Source organism: Bacillus rossius, assembly GCF_032445375.1.
Source record: "Bacillus rossius redtenbacheri isolate Brsri chromosome 4 unlocalized genomic scaffold, Brsri_v3 Brsri_v3_scf4_2, whole genome shotgun sequence".
Lineage (NCBI taxonomy): Eukaryota > Metazoa > Arthropoda > Insecta > Phasmatodea > Bacillidae > Bacillus > Bacillus rossius.
The window spans coordinates 27,950,752-27,977,191 of record NW_026962011.1 but is presented as its reverse complement, the minus strand read 5'-3'; the positions used below and the strand labels follow the sequence as shown (position 1 = coordinate 27,977,191).

Below are 26,440 nucleotides of genomic sequence, written 5' to 3'. Positions count from 1 at the left end.
ATTTCATGGCAAAATTAAATCATGAAGTCATTATTGTGCAATAGTTTTCTTTAATATAATCGTAAAAAAATTAATGTACGGACCTGGATCGGGAAATACTGTCCAAATGACATTTTCGTACGGACTTTAATTGCTGAAGGGTTGGCAACACTTGTTTGTTGCTACACGGTTTGCTTTTTACAGCTTACTTGTTACCAAGTTAAATTTTATTATTGTTTGTCATTTCAAAGAATTGAAAATTGAAGGAGTATAGTGAAAGGTTTTAAACTAAGAAGAAATACACTAAAAAGTGACCTTTTTTAAATGTTTTTTCTGCGTTATGTAGTTTATGAACGAAGATTTTTTTTTATTTGTTTGTTCATAACCCATGATTTGTAGTCCCATCCTCTTGTTTTTCTAGGGAGGTATGCCCCCAAAAAGTCGAACTAGTACAAGGTTAAATTAAAAGGTGTACATCAGTAGCCATTAAATCAACTGTGTTTTTTTAATTTGTTAATATTATAATTATACAGATATTTTGTGCCTTGTTTTTGTTATATTGTGCAGTATTGAATATGTTAAGTTTGACTGAGCTCTCATGGTAGAACTTGCAGGACACAGTGGATTGTGAGGTGGATTGCTGCGGGCGATGGACAACAGTCGCAGTGCAGAGAAGCCCCCACGCCTGGACCCCGCACAGGCCGACATGATGCCACCGCCCCCTCCGCCCCCGCCGTCCACATCCACATCCACTGTGAGTGCAGCATACCCGGGACAAGCAGCTGCGGGGAAAGAAATGACATTTCAGAGTTGTTTGTCGAGACTGCAGATATAACAATTGTGCAGGTGCCACATTTGTGCTCGTGTTGGCATGAGTTATGCTGGGTTTTGGATGGAAGTTATATACTTTCTCTGAATGGTTCTTGCACTGGGTAAGATTGATTAAGGTTTTTTTTTTCAACATACTCCATTGCCAGTTACATTGTATGTCATAAGAAACCTCACTGACGGACAAAAAAGACGAATACACAAACACACAGAAAACAGGCCAAAATCAGGTGATGTAAAAAAAAAACTATATACTGCACAGACTGACATGGTGGGCTAACAACGATGAGACAATATCGACAGTAAATAAGACAAAAACAACCTTGGGCAGCAGAGCAACAAACAGACAAATTATGTTTTTATACAGATGATGTGGACAGCAGAAAGACAACAGATGCGCAGGTGAACACAGCGATGTGACAAAACAGATATTCTGGACATCTCAATGATGACAGCACAGATGAACACAATAGGCCTCCTGAGACAACAGTTGCAATGTTTTGGAAACCAAAACCTGTTTCCGTCGTCAGCCACAAATAGACAGAATTAGGCACAATTAGGGTGGAAACCAATATAGGGTAGAAAACAGTCTTGGATACGCTGTATTCCTAGGATCTATGGAGAACCACTGGATCAAGTTGCAACTAGTATCAAGAAAACTAGTGTGGGTAAATATGTAGTGTACGGATTAGCGTACAAAAAAAAAATCGTACAAATATGAAATAACTTTCATTATATGCTCTTTTACGTCCTCTTTTCATAACCGCCTGCGGAGATAAATTCCAATTACTTTTGGAGATATCGAATTTTTAAATTTTAATAATTGTAAAGAAAATTTATAAAAATCTGAAATAACATTTATTATATGCTCTTATACGTCCTCTTTTCATTACAGCCTGCGGAGATAAGAAATTCCAATTACTTTTGGAGATATCGAATTTTTAAATTTTAATCACTATACCTGCACATTCACACGGCTTTCACCATTGTTTTTTTGTTTATGAGTATCAATTGTTTTTTTTATTGGATAATGTTGTCACGATATAGTTCGTGATAGGCCAATATTCAAATGAACCAATAGGCCGCCCCCAACTTAGGTGAGTTTTTAATGTTTCAAATTTTTATGCTTTAAAAAATTAACGTTCGTTTCTACTGTTTATCCTTTGCTCCGGTTTGTTAGGTTAGGTCAGCTACATTATAAATACTTTAAAACTAAACAACCATTAAAATTAATTTTATTATTTTTAATGTCCTTTCAGTTTCAAAGTATTTATAATGTAGCTGACCTGACCTAATCTACCTTTGTCCCGTTTTGTTAGTTCAGGTCAGTTACATTATAAATACTTAAAACTATACAAGTAAAATAAATTGATATTATTTTTAATTTCCGTTTGATTTGAAGTATTTATAATGTAACTAACCTTACCTAATGGAAAATTTCTGTTATTTAGGCATTCATGCACACACGGCAAAATATAAAATGACAACGGTCGAATGATTACATAGGTCTTGTATTGCAAAATAAGAACGGCAATATCTCCAAAAGTAATTGGAATTTCTTATCTCCGCAGGCGGTTATGAAAAGAGGACATAAAAGAGCATATAATGAAAGTTATTTCATATTTGTACGATTTTTTTTGGCGCTAATCCGTACACTTCATATTTACCCTAGTGTGGCTATGACAATCTGGAATATCTCTTGGGGAAAACAGTCTTGGCTGTTCTATTAAATCACAACATAAATTACGTTGCGACAGTAAGTACAGGCACATCCAGTCTACATAGTTGTAATCATGAAAACACGTGTTAAGATTATGTACAGACAATTTTCATTTGTAATACTAGATCATACTTGATACAAATAGTACCTACCAACAAAGATTACGTAGTGACAATTTTTTTATGAATACAAATTCACACTTTACAAAGGAGTACCAAATCAGATACACACAGGCAGTTAAACATGGTGGTAATGTTATACTGATGTTAATGTACCACTTTGCCTATAAACGTGAGTTTCTCGGACTCCAGTAAGAATTTTCAAATACATTTTTGGGGTAAATATAAGAATGATTGTATTGTTGAAAGCACCATTTTCGTAATTTTTTTTCCCCTCTGAAAAGCAGCAACCCTAGAATTTTAACCAGGCTTTGTCCTCAAACTGTATTTTTAACTAACAATGTGTGGGAGGGGGTAAATAATTACAGTCAACTTTACTGTCATTCCTGTTCTTTTACAGTAAGATTTTCTTTAGGTTTAAAATACATACAGATTAATGGGTAATTGATGAATGGGTAATTGTGTGGAAAGTTTCCTACACACTCAAAGCTTGGAAAACATAGTTGTCAATGCTTTTCAATTGGCGATTCTGATCTGCCAGAAGTCAGCTTTGAACCAGGTCCCACGTACGTGCAAGCAGTAGTTCGATAGCGCTAACTGCCCAGCACGCTCTGTGACCAGCACAGAGCAGTGGTTTCAGTGCCATTGACACCTCGAGTAGACGGGAGTTTCAGTCAGCATTGCAAGACCTGACATTCATCTAACAATGTTTGGCTTTCGCAACTACTTTTTAAACCTATAAGATTGCTTGTGACATAGCACCATACCTTGAATAAGAAGAAAAAAAATAATTCTCTTTTTTATCAAGAACATTTTTTGAAAAAGGGGGAAAAGATGTTCTGGGGTATTTTTTTTTTTTACAATCTTGTTTAAATCACTTTTTGAAAGAAAAAAAAAGTTATTTTAAAATTGCTAGAAATTGTTGATACAATTTAAGGTTTACGTATTGTAATGTCTTGTGGAACCTATAATGACTAAGTGAGTTTTTCTTGTGAATCAAAGCAGGCTATTTAAATTTGGGGTGGCTAGTAAACATGTTTTCAGATACACTGCTAAACTGAAGAACATTTTTGAGGCATTTTCATTTCATCATATGGTAGTATCTATGATTATATTCATTGTGTTTACTATTTTAATATAGTGATATAAGGTTAAGTGGAATGCTGACATTCTCACATGGGCATGCTCCAACCAAACTATGCGGATCCTGTCGTGTAGTACATGAGCGATTCGAGGAGCTGGTAGTGAGTGATCGATCGGGACGAGACTCGACTTACATTCAACCTACGCAGTTCCTTCGTAGCAACTAGCAGGGAAACAATATTTCTTTGGAACTTTACACTAAGCATGTAGAACCCAGCTGGTATTTACCTGCCCTGCCATGCAGCAGTTCTTCCTAGACTGTCCGAAGAAGTCGCATGCTCAAGTCGTAAAGTTGGCAGTATATCAGATTAAGAATGTTTGTTACTAAATTTTCATTGTTCATGAGTAATGACAGTGTTGGAGTAAAATGCAGTGCTTTGTTAATACCTTGTTATTTATTTAAAATTTATTTAAATACAAGTTTTGAATAACCAAATTAATGTGGAATGCTGCAACCTCAAATCATCAAAATCTCGGATAGCACAGATGTAATAAGATAACCGTATTGATTTTCCTTTGAACCATGGGTATCTTTTTTGGGGTTATGTTTTTCCTATTTTTATTCGGTGTATATTCTTTCACGTCACTTCACAATATGTCCACCCAGTCAATGGCATCTTTGAGGTTCATTTTGTTTAGACTTTCGACAACAGTTTTAAACTCTTTTAGGGTTATCAAGCAAATGTGTCAACAGTCTTTACTGGTTATGGTGCTTAGGGTGGACTGGGACAATACGTAACTTTGATTAATCGAAGCTCTGTTAATTTGAAATGTACCTACAAAGTATGACAAATTCTCTTGTATGATGTGTGTATTTTTGCTTACAGTTAACCACTTACATCATTAAGGTATTAGTGAAACCAAATATAACTGCACTGAAGTCTAAATTGAGCTAAGAGGTGCTGGCTGTTGTGATTGGTGAGCAGGAACATGCGTGCTGTGTAATGTTTACTGTCGTGGGCTGTCGTGTGTTCAGTGGCCGTGCCGTGCTTGTGCTGCAGGGCGCGGCGGCGAGCGTGACAGTGGTCCCGCCTCAGGCGCTCATGACTGCCGTGCAGCCTGCGTCGGGGGAGCACACTCTCCGGCCAGTCGTGCAGTGAGTGCAGTTCTGTCATCTACCGGTTCTACGTCGCACGGTTACGCACAGATGCTGGAAGTGACGTGAGCTTCAGGGTTACAGCAGGTTTCGAACCACTTGGATGTTGATTGCGCAACGGGTACACAGGGCCGGCGCGTCCATACAGGTGAACTAGGCAACCGCCTAGGGCGCCAAGTAGCTGGGGGCGGCGCAGCACGACACATAACAGCTGATATAATATGTTTGATTATTGAAACTAGATGAAAATGGATTTTTGTAACAGTTTGGAATGTTTATATTGATATAAGTAATTATTTAAAGGCCACTGTGAACTGTTTATGATTTGTAATAAGTAAAAAAGTAAAAAAAAACAAGCCAGCTTTCATTTGATTGTTGACAAAATCTTAGGCTTACGTAGGGTTGCCATATTTTTTCACGGACCAACCGGGACAGTTCTGTCTTTTTTACTTTAGGTTTTAGGGATGTCGGTTTCGGGGGGGGGGGGGGGGGGGGGGTGTTTGAAAACATTAATTTAAAAAACACTTAAAATATAGAATAGATAATCTTTGTTATTTTATTCATAATGGTACACAAACATGATATTTTTACAAAACAAAACAGTTTTCTACTTGTTGTACCACTCATATTTTTCACTTTGCGACTACCGCGAGATTCCGTTAGTGCTCGGTACAAGTCGGGCAGTTTTGTAGGTGGTAGGTATATTTTGGCGCTGTTAGAGTGGGGAAACATATTGACAATGACAATCACGCGGGGGCGGGATGCGTATTGGTTGATTCAAGGTTATGTCGACTGCAGGCTTCGCCTCCAACGGACTTCTCTGCTGCCGACTTCTGTAAATTTGTATTACTGTGTTACTTACCAAAATGTTACTGATCACAAAAGAGCAGATTAATCATTCTCTGATCTAGTAATTTTGCTCAATTATTTCCAAGAAACTGTGCCCTGAATCTAAACCGGGACAATTTCAACAACCGGGCGGGACACCGGGACAACCCAGTATATCCGGGACTGTCCCGGCGAAACCGGGACGTATGGCAAGTCTAGGCTTACGTGATGTATTTTGAGGCAAGGAAAATTTTTTTTTGTGGTGTCCGGCGGGGGGTGGGGGGCATTAAGGTTTTTCGCCTAGGGTGCCAATTTACCTTGCACCGGCCCTGCGGGTACAACTCGTTAGCAAACACTCCCTCCGAGGGCCGTGGTCATTGGTCGCTGTTTGGGAAGTGCCCGGGTGTGCTGGACGGTGCAGGAAGAGAGCGGGGCGTGTCCCGCAGGAACGTGGTGGCGACGGTGAACCTGTCGTGCCCTCTGGACCTCATGAAGATCACGTTCCGCACGCGCAACTCCGAGTACAACCCGGCGCGCTTCAACGGCGTGGTGATGCGCATCAACGAGCCCCACACCACGGCGCTGGTCTTCCAGACGGGCAAGATGGTGGTGACCGGGGCGCGCTCCGAGGATGCGGTCAACCTGGCCGCCAGGAAGTACGCGCGCATCATCCAGAAGCTGGGCTTTCCCGTGAGTGTCCCTGGGGGCTTCCTATCCGTGAGGGCCGGTTCTCGGGAGCTATTGTGTAGTCGTTTCTGGGCTTTCAGTTTTAACCTTTAGTTATTGAATAACGTTTGTTTGGCAACATAGTCTTTTCATTGTCTTTTAATTATTTTTTTTAAAAGTGCAATGCAAGTTAATTTTCTTGGTTTTGCTATCTATTTCAGTTGTTAATTGCTTATTCATTTTTGTGTGAACAAGTTTGTACAAAGATATTCAACATTTATAATGTTATACAAAAATACAATAATTTGAATCTCATTAAGTTACATAAATAAAATAAAACATTTCATCTTATGTTCTGTTTTCTGAAACTTTTCTCAACCTGAATAGCGAGCTGAATATACTAAAAGAACTGAGTGTATTTAATGATTATAAAACAGTTATTCATCAATAGTAGTATTGGGAAACAAATAATCCTCATGTGTTTATTGTCTGCTCTAAGCATGGCGGACGCTCCCACTGAGAAGCGTGAGGTCGTGTGTCAGCTGTGTGTGAGGTGAGTGCGTGTGCGCAGGTGCGCTTCGTGGACTTCAGGATCCACAACATGGTGGGGACGTGTGACCTGCGCTTCCCTGTGCGACTGGAGGACCTGCAGCAGATGCACAGCCAGTTCTGCAGGTGCGCCCGTGCCAGCCAGCTGGCTCGCGCCGCGACGGTCTGTCAAACACCCGGACATACATACTGTGTTTTATCGCACAATGGTCGCACGCGCCTAATCGTCGCAACCATATTTTAGGCTGTCAAAATTGGGATAAAAAAACTTCTTGCGTAAACGTCGCATGATGTTTTTGGTCCCACTAGTAGATGCCGAGCGCTTTTTGTAGGTATCTTTTCCGTATAAAACTATGTATTTTAAAATAAAAATCTAATATTTATTCGGTCATTACCACTTACTTAATAAATTAACTGAAAAATACGAAGTGGTTTGACGTGTAAATTTTCTTATAAAGACGTTTTTAAACGTTATTTCCTTTACCTGATTGTCTGCGTTGCCGTGGCGTACCTCTTATAAAAGTCTAGCCAGCGCATCTGTCATGTTTGGTTATGTTGCTTCCCGTATAGAGCGCGCGCCCGTAGCCGAATATCGATATCTCACCGAGTGCATACAACGTGCGCTTTCTGTCAGGTGCCGAGTTAACTACATTTGATAGCCCGCATTCTTTCGTGGTAAGTGTGTACTACGACACGTTAGTTCACGTCAGATTCAAGTGGCTTGCGTTCGCGTTAGAGTTTTGGTTTTTCTATTTAAATTTAAAGAAAGGTTTTTGTTTATGGAATTATTAATATAGATTGTTTGGCGTGCTCTTGTATACTCCAACTTTTTTTATATAAACGTACTTTCCATGAACGGGTTTTGTTTTTTTGAATAACTTTACCTCACAAAAATTTTTTTTCCAGCATATTTGTCAAACCCCTACTTTTCAAACTTGATTTTAGAATAAAATGTGCGACGATTATACGAGAAAACACGGTAGTTCATCAGCACTTGAAGAAATGAATTGGGCGCTGAAAATGATAGAATTCCCAAAGTAAATTACGGAAATAATGTTTCTCAGACACCAAACTGATAGCAACGTATTTTTATTAAGTCTCGAAAAAAATTTCAGTCATCATGGCAGCCATCTTGTGACCCCAAAAAAACAGTATTTTTAGAGTATACAACCTTTATCACGTAACCTCTTCATCTACTCAAAAAAACACATACGTAGACCTTTGCAGGTACCGAAGGGTAACTATTAATTGAAAAGACAGTTTGCACTTATGCCCCGTGGTTGCACATGAACTCACGGTACAGCCGAAGGACTTGGTCCCTTGGAACAAAGCCTGAGGAACGAGGCTATGCATCTGCCCCCGAAGGACGTTGCAGGTGCGTTAACCTTTCTAGCCAATCACAGCACAGCACTCATAAATCCATAGCATGATACAATAACTGACCCTTCGCAGCAAGGCTTTTTTTGAAAGTTTACACTAGGGAAAAATCATGTGGTCTGGTGACCTTACTTTTAACCGGTCACAAAAATTCATTACAAAATACCAGCCAATACGGGCGCATAGCAACGCCGCCCCACACACTCCAACATTTTTTCTCACAGTTATAGAATTTTCGATCTCTCTCTCATCTCCATTAACAATAGAGCAAACTATTGCATCAGCTTATTTTTAGACAAAGAATCATTGTGAGAACAAAAAAAGAAAATCAATGAAATTGACGTTAACATCCCATTTACGAGCAAATTAAACCAAAACCATATATATTAAAAACATGTTAAATCACATAAAAATGTAAATATACAACCAAACAAGTATAAAGCCTAGGGGCTTATTTATTACAAAGCTAGCAACTCGTCAGAATAACTTGAAAAGCATGAAAGAAGATAAAGTATGTTTATAAAATGTATTGCAAATACAGAAATGCTTAAAAGAAATGCAAATAGGTTATTTAAATATCAGAAATTTAACCATAGTACTGAATATCAGACAACACAATAACTTATTAATTAAAACATTTAATAACTGTGAAAGGCAGTAACCTGGGTTAAAAAATACAAAAAAAAAATCAATTGAGTAAACTTGGGATAGCTCATATTTTCATTAAATGAACAGAATCAAAGTAAAATTTATATTAACCAGGGCTGTTTCGATAACTGATACCAGAATACTGGTATCGGATATTGGCCGATAATTAATCGGCTCTTGGATGATCACAAAGAATCGCCTCAGGTATTTGAGGAATTTAAAAAAAAAAAAAAAAACACCCTGTATGAATGTTACTTTTTCAAATACTTTTTTGGTTGTTTGTTGAGTGTGATAGACCACAGATTTTTTTGCTGTCAGATCATGGCAATTAATTTGTATTTTAAAGCAAGCTTTAATAATTATAATGGTAAACTATGAGTAAACAAGAGAATTTGTACCAAATGTGTAATGGTATTCACAGACAAATTTATAAAATAATTGTATTTCACCTACTTATTTATAAAATGTGGCCAAAATTATAAATTTTGTTGTAGTATTAGTAGGGTGACCACTAGTCTTGAATTTCAGGTAAAGCAAGAAATATGCATTAATTTTCATCATCTGGCAAAACACCTGGAATTATGTTTGAATTACTTGTTGTCGCTGGGAATTTCATCACTCTTGCAGACAATGTATCTGCTAGTTTTACAGGTTATTTCAAACCCAGAATTTTGATGATACTAGAATTTCATTGCAAACTAACATTTAACAACCACAGCCATATTGAAAATTAGTAGCTGAGTACCAAAAAATTGAATACCTTAATAAATTGTCCTTGCGCATTTGAATTGTTGAGATGGCGATGTTGTTAATTTACGGGAGGATTTAGGTTTAGATGAACAGTGAGTATGATTTTAAATAACTACAAAGGACACTGAACTTATTTAGATGTTGTTTACAAGATGTTATTTTTACCTAATAATTTTTTTTTTAAATTTTTTATTGATTGAATTTTGTGTGCAGCTTCCCACCAATTTTATGGTATAAATGACGTCAAAATTACCACAATTTTCTTTTATATTTTAGTTCGTACAGACGAGCAACTACAGTGGAAAATATTTGTAGTTTTGAAAAAAGGAATTTGATAAAAATGTGTTCAGAATAGTTATACTTATTTCTTTGCGTGATGGTCAAGTTGAGATGTTTATCTTCTCTTGGGTGTCAATAATGTTATGTTATGCTTTTGCATGAGGAAATGTAAGTAAATTTATTTCCTATCACAAATTGTTTATTAGATTATTACATACTTAACTGACTCTATTAATAGACTGATAAAACATATTTATTTCACCATTTACATTTAAGAGTTCAAACAATTTTTTTTGGCCTAAAATGATTTAAAACCCTTACAGAAATCTATCTTTTGTTAGTACAGTGTTATGGATAAATATAGGGCATTGTGGTTGTGATTTAAACTTAAAATAATTTGTCATGTTCTTAGTATACCTATTAGTGCTAGGCGAGTTGTGTAAACATTGTCTGCTTACTGGTCGAAAAATACGCAATTGTGATGAGAATCAATTTATGTGAATCTATTTTACATCCAAATTATCAACAGTTCTTACCATTCGAAATACAATGATACAACTCTTTATCTGGTACACTTCCTCCTTACAGTTTGAGAAGCAACAGTTCTGATTCCAGGTAAAATTGGTGGAATCGAAGCACCAAAGAATCCACTAGCCTATCCCTAGTTTTATATTTATTTGAATAAGAATCAATTTACATGTAAGATTTTTTTTAAATATTTTATACGTTTCCACAGCCAACAGCACACTTTATTTTTGAAGTACTATGTTGCACTAGAGTTAGGTTAATTTAGGTTAACTAGTCCCCTACTCAAAAAATTACCTATATCTTGTTTTAATGAAATATTAATTATTTTTAATAATTGAGTAAAATGAAACCATTTAGTTCTGGTTTACTGTGATGTTTGGAAACATGCATAATACACCTGTAAAGAAGCAAAACTTTTTAAAAGAGCAACATACATATTTTTAAGTTTTAAGACATTTGAATAATGTCTTGATAAATTAATGATGACATTAATTTAGTTTTAAGGATATTTGGACGTAGTTATGCAAAAAGGAACCAACCCACATGAAACCTATTCTGAGTATTTTGAAGTTAAAGTTAATCATAAATTGTAATTCTCCTATTGATAATATAATGTGGGTATAATTTTAATGGTCTAGTATAAAAACTGATATAATAATAGCAACGACGGTATGATCAACCTTGTACTATTTTAATTTATTTTCAAATAAAATATAATAAAATTGTGGGTTGGTTCCTTTTTGCATAACTACGTCCATTTGTGATCCACATGTGATCTGCGTGTCCCAACAGCTGTGTTGGCTGGCTCGCATTAGCGTGCTGAAGGCCGGAGGTCGTGCGTGTTCCAGCTTCGAGCCGGAGCTGTTTCCTGGGCTCGTGTACCGGCTGGTGAAGCCTCGTGTGGTTCTGCTGATATTCGTGAACGGCAAGGTCGTACTCACAGGTCAGTGCACGGCCTCGCAGCCCGGGGAGAAGCTGACGTTGTCTGCATGGACCACGGATTGGTGTCGTGCGTCTGGGTTTGTCAAGATGACGTGTGGAGCGCTGTGACTGAGTAGGTTTGAAAATAATCTGTACAGTGAAAACATTAACACACACTTGAAAATATCCCCCCTTTTTTTGGGTGCTTAGTAATGATAACTAGTGATGCACCGATTCCGATACCGATTAACGATAATCGCCGATAATTACATTTTACCGATTAATCGTTATCACCGATTATTTAAATACCGATACCGATGTAAGTTGCATTTTACGCATCCCTTATTTTCTCGTCAGATTTCGTAGACATATTTCGCCGCATATCTTACGCCAGATTTTAAATTAAAAAAATTAGGCGCACACTCACTATTTTAATTTAGTATTCATTCCCGCCGCTATTTATTTTGTAAACACGCAACTAAGAACCATAGATACCTGCATACAGATCAAAGTTGTACTGCCAACTTTAGAATAAGACAGCATTAAAGTGGTTACGATTACGATCAGGTTTAGCAGCGCTAGCAATCATAGTGAGAAATAATGAAAACGTCTGAAAGGAGAGAGCGGTTGCTTTAGCACCAAATGTTTGCGAACTTCAGTGTTGGCTAACTTTCCTGTTATTGACGTCTTTGTTGACATCATATAATCTATGGAAGTATTCCGAAGGTGTTGTGTTTTTAAACGTAAATGTTTATTATTGCGAATGCGTATTTCTTAAAACGAGACTGTTTTAAACAATGGCGCCTCTGAAGATATGTTAATTCTTAGTATTGCTTGATATATTATTATTTGTTTAATTTAGCTGTTGGAAAATGAAAATGTGATAAAATAATCGGTAATCGGTTTGTATCGGTATCGGCCGATATTTATGTTGGTTATCTGTATCGTTTCGGTAATCGGTAAAGCCTTATCGGTGCATCACTAAAAATTACATGTGCTAGAATTGGTTTTGTGTCATTTTTATATAATTATAGTGAGATGGCGAGTAGGGAGAAAAAAAGTGAAGTGTGGAAACATTTTTCTATAAACTCAAGTGAAAAAAATAAAGCAACATGTTTACATTGTTAAACGGTAATTTCTCGTGGTGGTGGTGGTGGTGGTAGTGGACTGACCAATCAGCAGGGATATACTACTATTAACCTATGGAACCACGTCAAGCAAATGCATCCTGACAAATTAGCGGAGAAGTGTGCTAATGTAACCATAGATGATTGTGAATTGTGATACAGATGGGGTTCCAAGAAAAGTAATGAAATTGGCTTAAACAAAAATAACATACATCATGGAAAAGAAAATACTGTATGATGTGAATGACCCAAGAGCATTAGAACTGACACAGTTTATAGCTGAAATGATTTGTGAAGACATGCAACCTTATGTGATAGTTGATAATAATGCTAGTTTTCCGCAACAAAACCTTACCCATTGTAAATTACAATTATTAGACTGTAGTTCAAGTTGTTTACAGTAACAAATATAAATAGAAATTAATTTAATTTAAACTTTGCAATGACTTAATAGTGTATATTATATATTTTTATACTGTTATTATAACTGTATGGCCTATTCTCAATTTTACCTAATCTTGTTATTAAATTCACATGGGAATAAAAATTTTTGTGTGCATTATTACACTTAAAAAAATTTGTTCATTATAATCGGTAACTGAATCGGTATCTGCCGATTATTACTCTCATAATCGGTAATCGAATCGGTAATCGGTAAAGTCATATCGGTGCACCACTAATGATAACATGTAAAAATCTCATAGGAATCTGAAACTACCGTGTTTTCTCGTATAATCGTCGCACATTTTATTCTAAAATCAAGTTTGAAAAGTAGGGGTGTGACGAATATGCTGGAAAAAAAAATTTTGTTAGGTAAATTTATTCATAAAAACAAAACCCGTTCATGGAAAGTACGTTTATTTAAAAAAAGGTGGAGTATACAAGAGCACGCCAAACAATCTATATTAATAATTCCTTAAACAAAAACCTTTCTTCAACTTTAAATAGAAAAACCAAAACTCTAACGCGAACGCAAGCCACTTGAATCTGACGTGAACTAATGTGTCGTAGTACACACTTACCACGAAAGAATGTGGGCTATCAAATGTAGTTAACTCGGCACCTGACAGAGAGCGCGCGTTGTATGCACTCGGCGAGATATCGATATTCGACTACGTGCGCGCGCTCTATACGGGAAACAACATAACCAAACATGAATGATGCGCTGGCTACATTTTTATAAGCGGTACACCGTGGCAACGCAGACAATCAGATAAAGGAAATAACATTTAAAAATGTCTTTATAAGAAAATTTACATGTCAAACAACTTCGTATTTCCGTTAATTAAATAAATAAGTGGTAATGACCGAAATTAAATTTTAGATTGTACCTACACCGCGGCGACGCAGACGATCAGATAAAGGAAATAACGTTTAAAAAGTCTTTATAAGAAAATTTACACGTCAAACAACTTCGTATTTTTCAGTTAATTTATAAAGGAAGAAGTGGTAATGACCGAATAAATATTAGATTTCTACTTTAAAATACATTGTTTTATACGGAATAGATACCTACACAAAGCGCTCGGCATCTACTAGCGGGACCAAAAACATCATGGAATGTTTACGCGAGAAGTTTTTTTATCCCAATTTTGACAGCCTAAAAAATGGTTGCGACGATTACTACGCTCGTGCGACCATTATGCGATAAAATACTGTACATATGTTATTTTAACTGAGGAATTCTTTAAAATTTTAAGTTCATGTGCTTCTAATATATTGTTCTCTGATGTGTAATCAGTGTAAAGTTATTAAAAGTAAATAATTTTGACACTTGTCACAATTTGTTTGTCACAATTTGTTTGTCAACTCACATGCCACAGCAGACAGAGCCCCTTAATTACAACCCTTTGTGTTTTTAGTAATACATACAGATTCAAGTTTCCCCTGCTCTTAGCCAGGAAGTGGCTTGCAAAGTCCGTGGGTTCCGATAAAGGTTCAAAAAAAACATTTTTCATCAGTGCGCACGGGGGAACCTGATTGCGCGATTGGTTGCAGGTGCGAAGACACGCAAGGAGCTCAATGAAGCCATTGACACGATGTTCCCCATCATCAAGAGCTTCAAGAAGCAGTGACGCGTGCCCGAAAGGTGCCGTGGTAACTGCCGTCTGTCTTGTCGATCTTGCCGATCCTGTGCTTGTCCCACGGAGCGCAAGTGTTGCAGTAAAATTGTGGATGGTGTAAGACTTGTGTACATTGACGTATGAGTAGAATCACTGTACGTCTGTGTCGTTCATGGAGGAGCAACATATACGCATGCTGCTGGAGAGTACTGCTAACTACAACGTATTTACAATATAGTTTTTGTAGCAATTGTTGCTGGAATCTAAGTATCCAATACTCAGAGAAAGTAAGTACAGTATTTATTTTTATCACTGGGAAGTAATAATATTCCATTGTTAGTGCAGATATACTGTACATATGTTTGTTTGATCATTCATTTATTCCTTTTTTTGTCATTAATTGATTATGTTATTTATTCTTCATTAATTATGGCCATTAATATTTTAAAGAAATAATTTTTAAGAGTAGTTTGTATTTCTTCTTTGCTATTAATGAGCAATGTTATGGTATTTTTCCAGTAGATTTTTTCAATTTTATTTTACTTGTTAATTACATGTAGGTCTACACATAGCTGGTCATTTCATATTTTTAGTGAAAATGTATGAACCAACTCATTGTTTCATTTTGTTTACTTAATTTTACAAATGGGTTATTAATTGATAGAATATAATACCTATTTATTTAAGTATTATATTTCTTTAAATTAGAGCTTTAATATTTATGATGAAAAATTTGTCATTGCTGTAAAATGTTTTAATGGTATGTGTCTGCAAGTGATGGAAACAGCTGGTGCTAATTGATGTTTAGTTCTCGTGCGCTATTTAGAGATTTTATGTTTTCAATAGATTTAGTAGTTGATTTCTCAGGTATAACAGTCTGTAAGTGAATCTACCATTCTTAATAGTTTAATGTACGTGATACCGATATTATATATCGGCAAAATATAATGTTATTGTAATTTTATTTGGACATTAGAGCGCTAATTGACTTATTGCTGTGCAATTTTTCTGTGTTGTAAAAATTATTTTAAGCGACTTAGATGTTTAAAAAGTCAATTAATATATTGTTGCTGTGATTAAACCAAAATGTTATTAAAAAATATGTAAAAATAATCTCTCGTAAATTATATTGTGGTGTGTGTCTGTTGAAAACAAAGTGCACATGAATAAATCTCCATAGTGGTAAGCTATGTAAAAATGGGTACCATTATTTCAAATGAGCGGGAGGGTGACTTGTTGCTCACGTTACAAGCAAACTGCTCGGGCGATGGTTCTCACTCAGTGTTTGGCATGTTCCAAGCACCGAGCGCCCAGTGGACCAGTGTTGCAGAGGGCCGGGCTGTTAGGCCCCTGTCCACCCGGGCACACACACGGTTGGAGAGCTTCAGCGGGGTCTGTTTACTAAAAGCATGTAAGAATACTGTGGGGGTGAACGTGTAGTTGTGTCAGTTTTAAACTATATTTTTCGAAGATTGAAAATACCTAAAGCGTGTGTTTTCAGAACAATTTTTGAAATGAATCATACAGTACAAATGCTTGAAAGCACTCAAGGGACTTGCATTACAATTTTATCTTCATTTCTTTGCCATGCAACTTTATAGATTCAGTTCCAACCACATAGTTTTATTTTGCTTGACGAGAAGACTTTTCGCCAGTCCACAGCCTTGCGCTTGGAGAAGATACCAAGTTAGAAACACTTGTGTGTGTCGCACTTATCACGCCTCATTGGTACAAATACACCCCTGACTAGGTGGGTCCCTTACGTTTTGTTATTTTGGACATAATGGTGCAATTACAACATCCTGTCGCTTCCATCCAACATTGCTCCGTCCATCAGCGCCGTAATGATAGCCCAGTGATTTGCAATACGACTTCATCTGTACATCAAAAACATTTTCCCAAATGAGTGCAGTCAACAAACTGTTTTCTCACAGGGATTTATTTTGATGCATTTTACTACTGTACAAATTTTTTCCGTACATAATGTGTAAGCAAATCCTGTGAAGAGTTTAGAGTCATTATTGGATTGTTTGGACGTGAGTTTTAATAGCAGCTATGTTGTTATGCAAAATGTAAACACAAAACTGTTGAATGGAGAAAAAAAATCCACAGGTTTGTGTTCTGAAAGCAATTACCTAGCATAACCATTGGTTTTTTCATCTGTCAAAATTACCACTTTGTTAAACTTTTCACGTACAGACGGTTTGAATTTTTTGGGCCATTTAATTGTTTGGAGGTAATGTGATTTACGGATGGAGGCAATAGGCTATATAGTAATTTTGTCTTTCTTCGCAGTATTATTCCATGAATAGGTCTAGCTTTATGAAAAAATCTTAAATTAAATCCAGCAGCAGTTAGCGTTTAATGAGCTGATTTAACGTATAGTACTAACCAGATTGTAAATATTGTGATATTTGTAAACATATTTTTTTCAATAATCCAATGGACATTATTACTATTATTAATTTTAGAGCACACAAATTAGTTAAGTGTTGTTTTTGCCTGTAATTGAGAAGAATTTCCGTAGTGTAAACCATTGTATCGAATATTATTTTTGTTCTGTCGCCTTCTCTCTCTGCGTTTCCTGCTGGTGACTGTACTTTTAGCACTGCATGGGCCAAGGTTCTGCATAACAAAAATAGAATTAGAGCAAATATTTTTGACTGATACTATAGAATTGAAATACTGTAAGTAGGGTGACTAGATTTAGGCACTTTTGTGTTTGCATGTTGGATTTTGTGTTCATTGAAGACTGATTGATAACGTAGTTAAATTGAACTGTTTATAGTGATGTACAAACTAGCATAATTTTAAGAATAAGGATATGCATTGTACATAATATAATAAAAATATATAACTATTATATTAATGAAGAAAAAAAAATGTATTTTTACAAGTTAAATTATGCTCAATTAAATAAGTTTACTGTTTATTTGTATGCTTTTTTGTATTAATTTTTCTCTTGTAAACCTTTGACTACATACGTTTTGAAGACTATGGAGTCGTGATCATGAGACAGCTACTGTGATGGAGACTTGAGTGGAGATGTAGGATCAGCCGTGCCTCGTGAGGCTTTAAGGGCCTGCCTACCTGCGCACTCGTATGTTTTGCAGAGCTTCAGAGGAATCCACACTATTTTAGAACTGATCAAGATACATGAATGTTTTTTTTTAATGAAAAGAATTTAAAAATAGATTTGAGGTTTTAATGGTAGTACTGTTTCCATATTATTTCATATATGAAACTGTTTTTTGTAGGGTGGAAAAGGTTACAAAAGGTGTTTTTAAAATAATATTTAGGTAAGAAATTCCTGGTAGGGATTCTTGAAAGCATTCAAATGATTTGCAATACACCATTACCAGCATTTATTCCATTATACTTATCATTCTGCATCACTAACACAATGCACCTCTGATTGGGCGTACCTCTTAAGCTAGCCCTGTATTTTTAAAACATAAGTAGATTCCTGAAAAATTCACAATCCAGATTAACTCGAAAATCATGTGATTTTTGATGCTTGAAGTATAAACGCGATATTAATTTATAAAAAAAGTCTGTAAAGTCGGTTTACGGACGATAGTTTAACGTGACGTCATGACAGCGTGAACGTAAGCTCGGAGAGTGGAGGGGGGCACCCATGTTACGAAGCGTCAGAAGGGAAAGAGGGGAGTAAGGGGTAGGGGAGGTAGAAGTGAAGGAACGGCAACGGGAGAGGTAGGCGCCTACTACAGTGTGTCAGCTGTGTGTGCAGGTGAGTGCGTGTGCGCAGGTGCGCTTCGTGGACTTCAGGATCCACAACATGGTGGGGACGTGCGACCTGCGCTTCCCCGTGCGACTGGAGGACCTGCAGCAGATGCACAGCCAGTTCTGCAGGTGCGCCCGTGCCAGCCAGCTTGCTCGCGCCACGACAGTCTGTCAAACACCCGGACATACATACCGTGTTTTATTGCACAATGGTCGCATGCGCCTAATCGTTGCAACCATATTTTAGGCTGTCAAAATTGGGATAAAAAAACTTCTTGCGTAAACGTCGCATGATGTTTTTGGTCCCGCTAGTAGATGCCGAGCACTTTTTGTAGGTATCTTTTCCGTATAAAACAATGTATTTTAAAGTAGAAATATAATATTTATTCGGTCATTACCACTTACTTAATAAATTAACGGAAAAATACATAGTTGTTTGACGTGTAAATTTTCTTTTAAAGACTTTTTAAACGTTATTTCCTTTATCTGATCGTCTGCATCGCCGCGGTGTAGGTATAATCTAAAATTTAATTTCGGTCATTACCACATATTTATTTAATTAACGGAAATACGAAGTTGTTTGACGTGTAAATTTTCTTATAAAGACGTTTTTAAACTTTTTTCCTTAATCTGATTGTCTGCGTTGCCGCGGCGTACCGCTTATAGAAATGTAGCCAGCGCATCATTCATGTTTGGTTATGTTGCTTCCCGTATAGAGCGTGCACACGTAGCCGAATATCGATATCTCGCCGAGTGCATACAATGTGCGCTCTGCCAGGTGCCGAGTTAACTACATTTGATAGCCCGCATTCTTTCGTGGTAAGTGTGTACTACGACACGTTAGTTCACGTCACTTTCAAGTGGCTTGCGTTCGCATTAGAGTTTTGGTTTTTCTATTTACATTTGAAGAAAGGTTTTTGTTTAAGGAATTATTAATATAGATTGTTTGGTGTGCTCTTGTATACTCCAACTTTTTTTAAATAAACGTACTTTCCATGAACGGGTTTTGTTTTTTGTATAACTTACCTAACAAAAATTTTTTTTTCCGCATATTCGACGCACCCCTACTTTTCAAACTTGATTTTAGAATAAAATGTGCGACGATTATACGAGAAAACACGGTAGTAGTTCATCAGCACTTGGAGAAATGAATTGGGCGCTGAAAATTATAGAATTTCCAAAGTAAATTACGGAAATAATGTTTCTCAGACACCAAACTGATAGTAATGTATTTTTATTAAGTCTCAAAAAAAAAATCCAGTCATCATGGCAGCCATCTTGTGACCCCAAAAAACAGTACTTTTAGAGTATACAAGCTTTATCACATAACCTCTTCATCTACTCAAAAAACACATACGTCGACTGTTTGCAGGTACCGAAGGGTAGCTATTAATTGAAGAGACAGTTTGCACTTATGCCCCATGGTTGCACATGAACTCACGGTACAGCTGAAGCGACTCGGTCCCTTGGAACAAACCCTGAGGAACGAGGCTATGCATCTGCCCGAAGGACGTTGCGGGTGCGTTACCTTTCCAGCCAATCACAGCACAGCACTCATAAATCCATAGCATGATACAATAACTGACCCTTTGCAGCAAGGCGTTTTTTTGAAAGTTTACACTAGGGAAAAATCGTGTGGTCTGGTGACCTCACTTTTAACCAGTCACAAAAATACATTACAAAATACCAGCCAATACGGGCGCATAGCAACGCCGCCCGACACACTCCAACATTTTTTCTCATAGAATTTTCAATCTCTCTCTCTCTCATCTCCATTCACAACAAGTCAAACTATTGCATCCGCTTACCTTTAGACAAAGAATCATTGTGAGAACAAAAAAAAGAAAATCAAAGAAATTGACGTTAACATCCCATTTACGAAGAAATTAAACCAAAACCATATTTAAAAAAACATGTTAAATCACATACAAATGTAAATATACAACCAAACAAGTACAAACAAAGCCTAGGGGCTTATTTATTACAAAGCAAGCTACTCGTCAGAATAACTAGAAAAGCATGAAATAAGATAAAGTATGTTTATAAAATGTATAGCAAATACAGAAATGCAAAGAGGTTATTTAAATATCAGAAATTTAACCATAGTACTGAATATCAAACAACACAATAACTTATTAATTAAAACATTTAATAACTTGGGATAGCTCATATTTACTTTAAATTAACAGAATCAAAGCTAAAATTATATTAACGAGGGCTGTTTCGATAACTGATACCAGAATACTGGTATCGGATATTGGCCGATACTCGGCTCTTGGATGATTACAAAGAATCGCCAAAGGTATTTGAGGAATTTAAAGAAAAAAAAACCTGTATGAATGTTACTTTTTCAAATACTTTTTTGGTTGTTTGTTGAGTGTGATGGACTACAGATTTTTTGCTACCAATTCATGGCAATTAATTTGTATTTTAAAGCAAGCTTTAATAATTATAATGGTAAACTATGAGTAAACAAGAGAATGTTTACCAAATGTGTGATGGTATTCATGGACAAATTTATAAAATAATTGTATTTCACCTATTTATTTATAAAATGTGGCCAAAATTATAAATTTTGTTGTAGTACATATTAGTAGGGTGGCCACTAGTCTAGAATTTTGGGAAAGCAAGAAATATGCATTCATTTTCATCATCATGCAAACACCTGGAATTATGCTTGAATTACTTGTTGTTGCTGGGAATTTCATCACTCTTGCATACAATATATCTGCTAGTTTTACAGGTTATTTCAAACCAAGAATTTTGATTATATTAGAATTTCATTGCAAACTAACAATTAACGACCACAGCCATATTGAAAATAGGTATCTGAGTACCAAAAAATTGAATACCTTAATTGTCCTTGCGCATTTGAATTGTTGAGATGGCGATGTTGTTAATTTACAGGAGGATATAGGTTTAGATGAAGAGTGAGTATGATTTTAAATAACTACAAAGGACACTGAACTTATTTAGATGTTGTTTACAAGATGTTAATTTTACCTAATAAATTTTTTTTAATTTTTTTATTGATTGAATTTTGTGTACAGCTTCCCACCAATTTTATGGTATAAATGACGTAAAATTACCAAAATTTTCTATTATATTTTAGTTCGTACAGACGAGCAACTACATTGGAAAATATTTGTAGTTTTGAAAAAAGGAATTTGATCAAAATGTGTTCAGAAGAGTTATACATGTACTTGTTTCTGTGCGTAATGGTCAAGTTGAGATGTTTATCTTCTCTTGGGTGTCAATAATGTAATGTTATGCTTCTGCATGAGGAAAATGTAAGTAAATTTATTTCCTGTCACAAATTGTTTATTTCATACTCAACTGACTCTATTAAGAGACTGATAAAAAATATTTTTTTCACCATTTACATTCAAGAGTTCAAACAATTTTTTTTGGCTTAAAACAATTTAAAACCCTTACAGAAATCTATCTTTCGTTAGTACAGTGTTATGGATAAATATAGGGCATTGTGGTTGTGATTTAAACTTAAAATAATTTGTCATGTTCTTAGTATATTAGTGCTAGGCGAGTTTTGTTAACATTGTCTGCTTACTGGTCGAAAAATACGCAATTGTGATGAGATTCAATTTATGTGAATCTATTTTACATCCAAATTATCAACAGTTCTTACCATTTGAAATATGATACAACTCTTTATATGGTACACTTCCACCTTACAGTTTGAGAATCAACAGTTCTGATTCCAGGTAAAATTGGTGGAATCGAAGCACCACTAGCCTATTCCTAGTTTTATATTTATTTGAATAAGATTCAATTTACATGGAAGATTTTTTTTTAGTTTTTATACGTTTCCACAGCCAACAGCACACTTTATTTTTGAAGTACTATGTTGCACTAGAGTTACGTTAATTTAGGTTAACTAGTCCCCTACTCGAAAAATTACCTATATCTTGTTTTAATGAAATATTAATTATTTTTAATAATTGAGTAAAATGAAACCATTTAGTTCTGGTTTACTGTGATGTTTGGAAACATGTATAATACACCTGTAAACAAGAAAAACTTTTTAAAAGAGCAACATATTTTTAAGTTTTAGATATTTGAATAATGTATTGATAAATTAATGATGACGTTAAATTAGTTTTAAGGATATTTGGATGTAGTTATGCAAAAAGGAACCAACCCACATGGAACCTATTCTGAGTATTTTGAAGTTAAAAGTTAATTATAAATTGTAATTCTCCTATTGATAATATAATGTGGGTATAATTTTAGTGGTCTAGTATAAAAACTTATATAATAATAGCAATGACGGTATGATCAACCTTGTACTATTTTAATTTATTTTCAAATAAAATATAATAAAATCGTGGGTTGGTTCCTTTTTGCATAACTACGTCCATTTGTGATCCACATGTGATCTGCATGTCCAACAGCTGTGTTGGCTGGCTCGCATTAGCGTGCTGAATGCCGGAGGCCGTGCGTGTTCCAGCTTCGAGCCGGAGCTGTTCCCTGGGCTCGTGTACCGGCTGGTGAAGCCACGCGTGGTTCTGCTGATATTCGTGAACGGCAAGGTCGTACTCACAGGTCAGTGCACGGCCTCGCAGCCCGGGGAGAAGCTGACGTTATCTGCATGGACCACGGATTGGTGTTGTGCGTCTGGGTTTGTCAAGATGACGTGTGGAGCGCTATGACTGAGTGGGTTTGAAAATAGTCCGTACAGTGAAAATATTAAGCACACTTGAAAATACTCCCTTTTTTTTTGGTGCTTAGTAATGATATGTAAAAATCTCATAGGAATCTGAAACTATATACGTTCTTTTAACTGAGGAATTATTTAAAAATTATAAGTTAATGTGCTTCTAAGATATTGTTCTCTGATGCGTAATCAGTGTAAAGTTATTAAAAGTAAATATTTTTGACACTTGTCACAATTTGTTTGCCCAGGTGTCAACTCACATGCCACAGCAGACAGAGCCCCTTAATTACAACCCTTTGTGTTTTTAGTAATACAGTATCAAGTTTCCCCTGCTCTTAGCCAGGAAGTGGCTTGCAAAGTCCGTGGGTTCCGATAAAGGTTCAAAAAAAACATTTTTCATCAGTGCGCACGGGGGAACCTGATTGCGCGATTGGTTGCAGGTGCGAAGACACGCAAGGAGCTCAATGAAGCCATTGACACGATGTTCCCCATCATCAAGAGCTTCAAGAAGCAGTGACGCGTGCCCGAAAGGTGCCGTGGTAACTGCCGTCTGTCTTGTCGATCTTGCCGATCCTGTGCTTGTCCCACGGAGCGCAAGTGTTGCAGTAAAATTGTGGATGGTGTAAGACTTGTGTACATTGACGTATGAGTAGAATCACTGTACGTCTGTGTCGTTCATGGAGGAGCAACATATACGCATGCTGCTGGAGAGTACTGCTAACTACAACGTATTTACAATATAGTTTTTGTAGCAATTGTTGCTGGAATCTAAGTATCCAATACTCAGAGAAAGTAAGTACAGTATTTATTTTTATCACTGGGAAGTAATAATATTCCATTGTTAGTGCAGATATACTGTACATATGTTTGTTTGATCATTCATTTATTCCTTTTTTTGTCATTAATTGATTATGTTATTTATTCTTCATTAATTATGGCCATTAATATTTTAAAGAAATAATTTTTAAGAGTAGTTTGTATTTCTTCTTTGCTATTAATGAGCAATGTTATGGTATTTTTCCAGTAGATTTTTTCAATTTTATTTTACTTGTTAATTACATGTAGGTCTACACATAGCTGGTCATTTCATATTTTTAGTGAAAATGTATGAACCAACTCATTGTTTCATTTTGTTTACTTAATTTTACAAATGGGTTATTAATTGATAGAATATAATACCTATTTATTTAAGTATTATATTTCTTTAAATTAGAGCTTTAATATTTATGATGAAAAATTTGTCATTGCTGTAAAATGTTTTAATGGTATGTGTCTGCAAGTGATGGAAACAGCTGGTGCTAATTGATGTTTAGTTCTCGTGCGCTATTTAGAGATTTTATGTTTTCAATAGATTTAGTAGTTGATTTCTCAGGTATAACAGTCTGTAAGTGAATCTACCATTCTTAATAGTTTAATGTACGTGATACCGATATTATATATCGGCAAAATATAATGTTATTGTAATTTTATTTGGACATTAGAGCGCTAATTGACTTATTGCTGTGCAATTTTTCTGTGTTGTAAAAATTATTTTAAGCGACTTAGATGTTTAAAAAGTCAATTAATATATTGTTGCTGTGATTAAACCAAAATGTTATTAAAAAATATGTAAAAATAATCTCTCGTAAATTATATTGTGGTGTGTGTCTGTTGAAAACAAAGTGCACATGAATAAATCTCCATAGTGGTAAGCTATGTAAAAATGGGTACCATTATTTCAAATGAGCGGGAGGGTGACTTGTTGCTCACGTTACAAGCAAACTGCTCGGGCGATGGTTCTCACTCAGTGTTTGGCATGTTCCAAGCACCGAGCGCCCAGTGGACCAGTGTTGCAGAGGGCCGGGCTGTTAGGCCCCTGTCCACCCGGGCACACACACGGTTGGAGAGCTTCAGCGGGGTCTGTTTACTAAAAGCATGTAAGAATACTGTGGGGGTGAACGTGTAGTTGTGTCAGTTTTAAACTATATTTTTCGAAGATTGAAAATACCTAAAGCGTGTGTTTTCAGAACAATTTTTGAAATGAATCATACAGTACAAATGCTTGAAAGCACTCAAGGGACTTGCATTACAATTTTATCTTCATTTCTTTGCCATGCAACTTTATAGATTCAGTTCCAACCACATAGTTTTATTTTGCTTGACGAGAAGACTTTTCGCCAGTCCACAGCCTTGCGCTTGGAGAAGATACCAAGTTAGAAACACTTGTGTGTGTCGCACTTATCACGCCTCATTGGTACAAATACACCCCTGACTAGGTGGGTCCCTTACGTTTTGTTATTTTGGACATAATGGTGCAATTACAACATCCTGTCGCTTCCATCCAACATTGCTCCGTCCATCAGCGCCGTAATGATAGCCCAGTGATTTGCAATACGACTTCATCTGTACATCAAAAACATTTTCCCAAATGAGTGCAGTCAACAAACTGTTTTCTCACAGGGATTTATTTTGATGCATTTTACTACTGTACAAATTTTTTCCGTACATAATGTGTAAGCAAATCCTGTGAAGAGTTTAGAGTCATTATTGGATTGTTTGGACGTGAGTTTTAATAGCAGCTATGTTGTTATGCAAAATGTAAACACAAAACTGTTGAATGGAGAAAAAAAATCCACAGGTTTGTGTTCTGAAAGCAATTACCTAGCATAACCATTGGTTTTTTCATCTGTCAAAATTACCACTTTGTTAAACTTTTCACGTACAGACGGTTTGAATTTTTTGGGCCATTTAATTGTTTGGAGGTAATGTGATTTACGGATGGAGGCAATAGGCTATATAGTAATTTTGTCTTTCTTCGCAGTATTATTCCATGAATAGGTCTAGCTTTATGAAAAAATCTTAAATTAAATCCAGCAGCAGTTAGCGTTTAATGAGCTGATTTAACGTATAGTACTAACCAGATTGTAAATATTGTGATATTTGTAAACATATTTTTTTCAATAATCCAATGGACATTATTACTATTATTAATTTTAGAGCACACAAATTAGTTAAGTGTTGTTTTTGCCTGTAATTGAGAAGAATTTCCGTAGTGTAAACCATTGTATCGAATATTATTTTTGTTCTGTCGCCTTCTCTCTCTGCGTTTCCTGCTGGCGACTGTACTTTTAGCACTGCATGGGCCAAGGTTCTGCATAACAAAAATAGAATTAGAGCAAATATTTTTGACTGATACTATAGAATTGAAATACTGTAAGTAGGGTGACTAGATTTAGGCACTTTTGTGTTTGCATGTTGGATTTTGTGTTCATTGAAGACTGATTGATAACGTAGTTAAATTGAACTGTTTATAGTGATGTACAAACTAGCATAATTTAAAGAATAAGGATATGCATTGTACATAATATAATAAAAATATATAACTATTAATGAAGGAAAAAAAATGTATTTTTACAAGTTA

At 35.9% G+C, this 26,440-nt stretch overlaps 2 protein-coding genes across 14 annotated transcripts; both read left to right on the top strand.

The window, feature by feature from the left end:
* The first annotated feature begins 139 nt into the window (after window positions 1-139).
* On the top strand, window positions 140-18,403 carry LOC134541785 (uncharacterized). 13 transcript variants are annotated; one of them, XR_010076688.1, is made up of 8 exons: window positions 175-448; window positions 585-733; window positions 4,791-4,885; window positions 6,160-6,403; window positions 6,951-7,054; window positions 11,359-11,453; window positions 14,557-16,032; window positions 18,373-18,403. XR_010076688.1 is itself a non-coding variant. In XM_063385463.1 (7 exons), the coding sequence occupies exons 2-7, from the start codon at window positions 629-631 to the stop codon at window positions 14,631-14,633; spliced, it is 720 nt and encodes a 239-aa protein (XP_063241533.1). In that variant the 5' UTR covers window positions 140-448; window positions 594-628; the 3' UTR covers window positions 14,634-17,545. The 13 variants fall into 13 exon arrangements, 12 of the variants coding, with proteins under 12 accessions (XP_063241533.1, XP_063241535.1, XP_063241532.1 ...); XM_063385463.1 differs by lacking the exon at window positions 18,373-18,403 and having other exon boundaries at window positions 140-448; window positions 594-733; window positions 14,557-17,545; XM_063385465.1 differs by lacking the exon at window positions 18,373-18,403 and having other exon boundaries at window positions 155-289; window positions 14,557-17,545.
* On the top strand, window positions 14,794-26,440 carry LOC134541809 (TATA-box-binding protein-like). The gene is made up of 4 exons (XM_063385501.1): window positions 14,794-14,844; window positions 18,391-18,494; window positions 22,834-22,928; window positions 23,481-26,440. Exons 1-4 carry the CDS (start codon window positions 14,794-14,796, stop codon window positions 23,555-23,557), a joined length of 327 nt encoding a protein of 108 aa, XP_063241571.1. The 3' UTR covers window positions 23,558-26,440.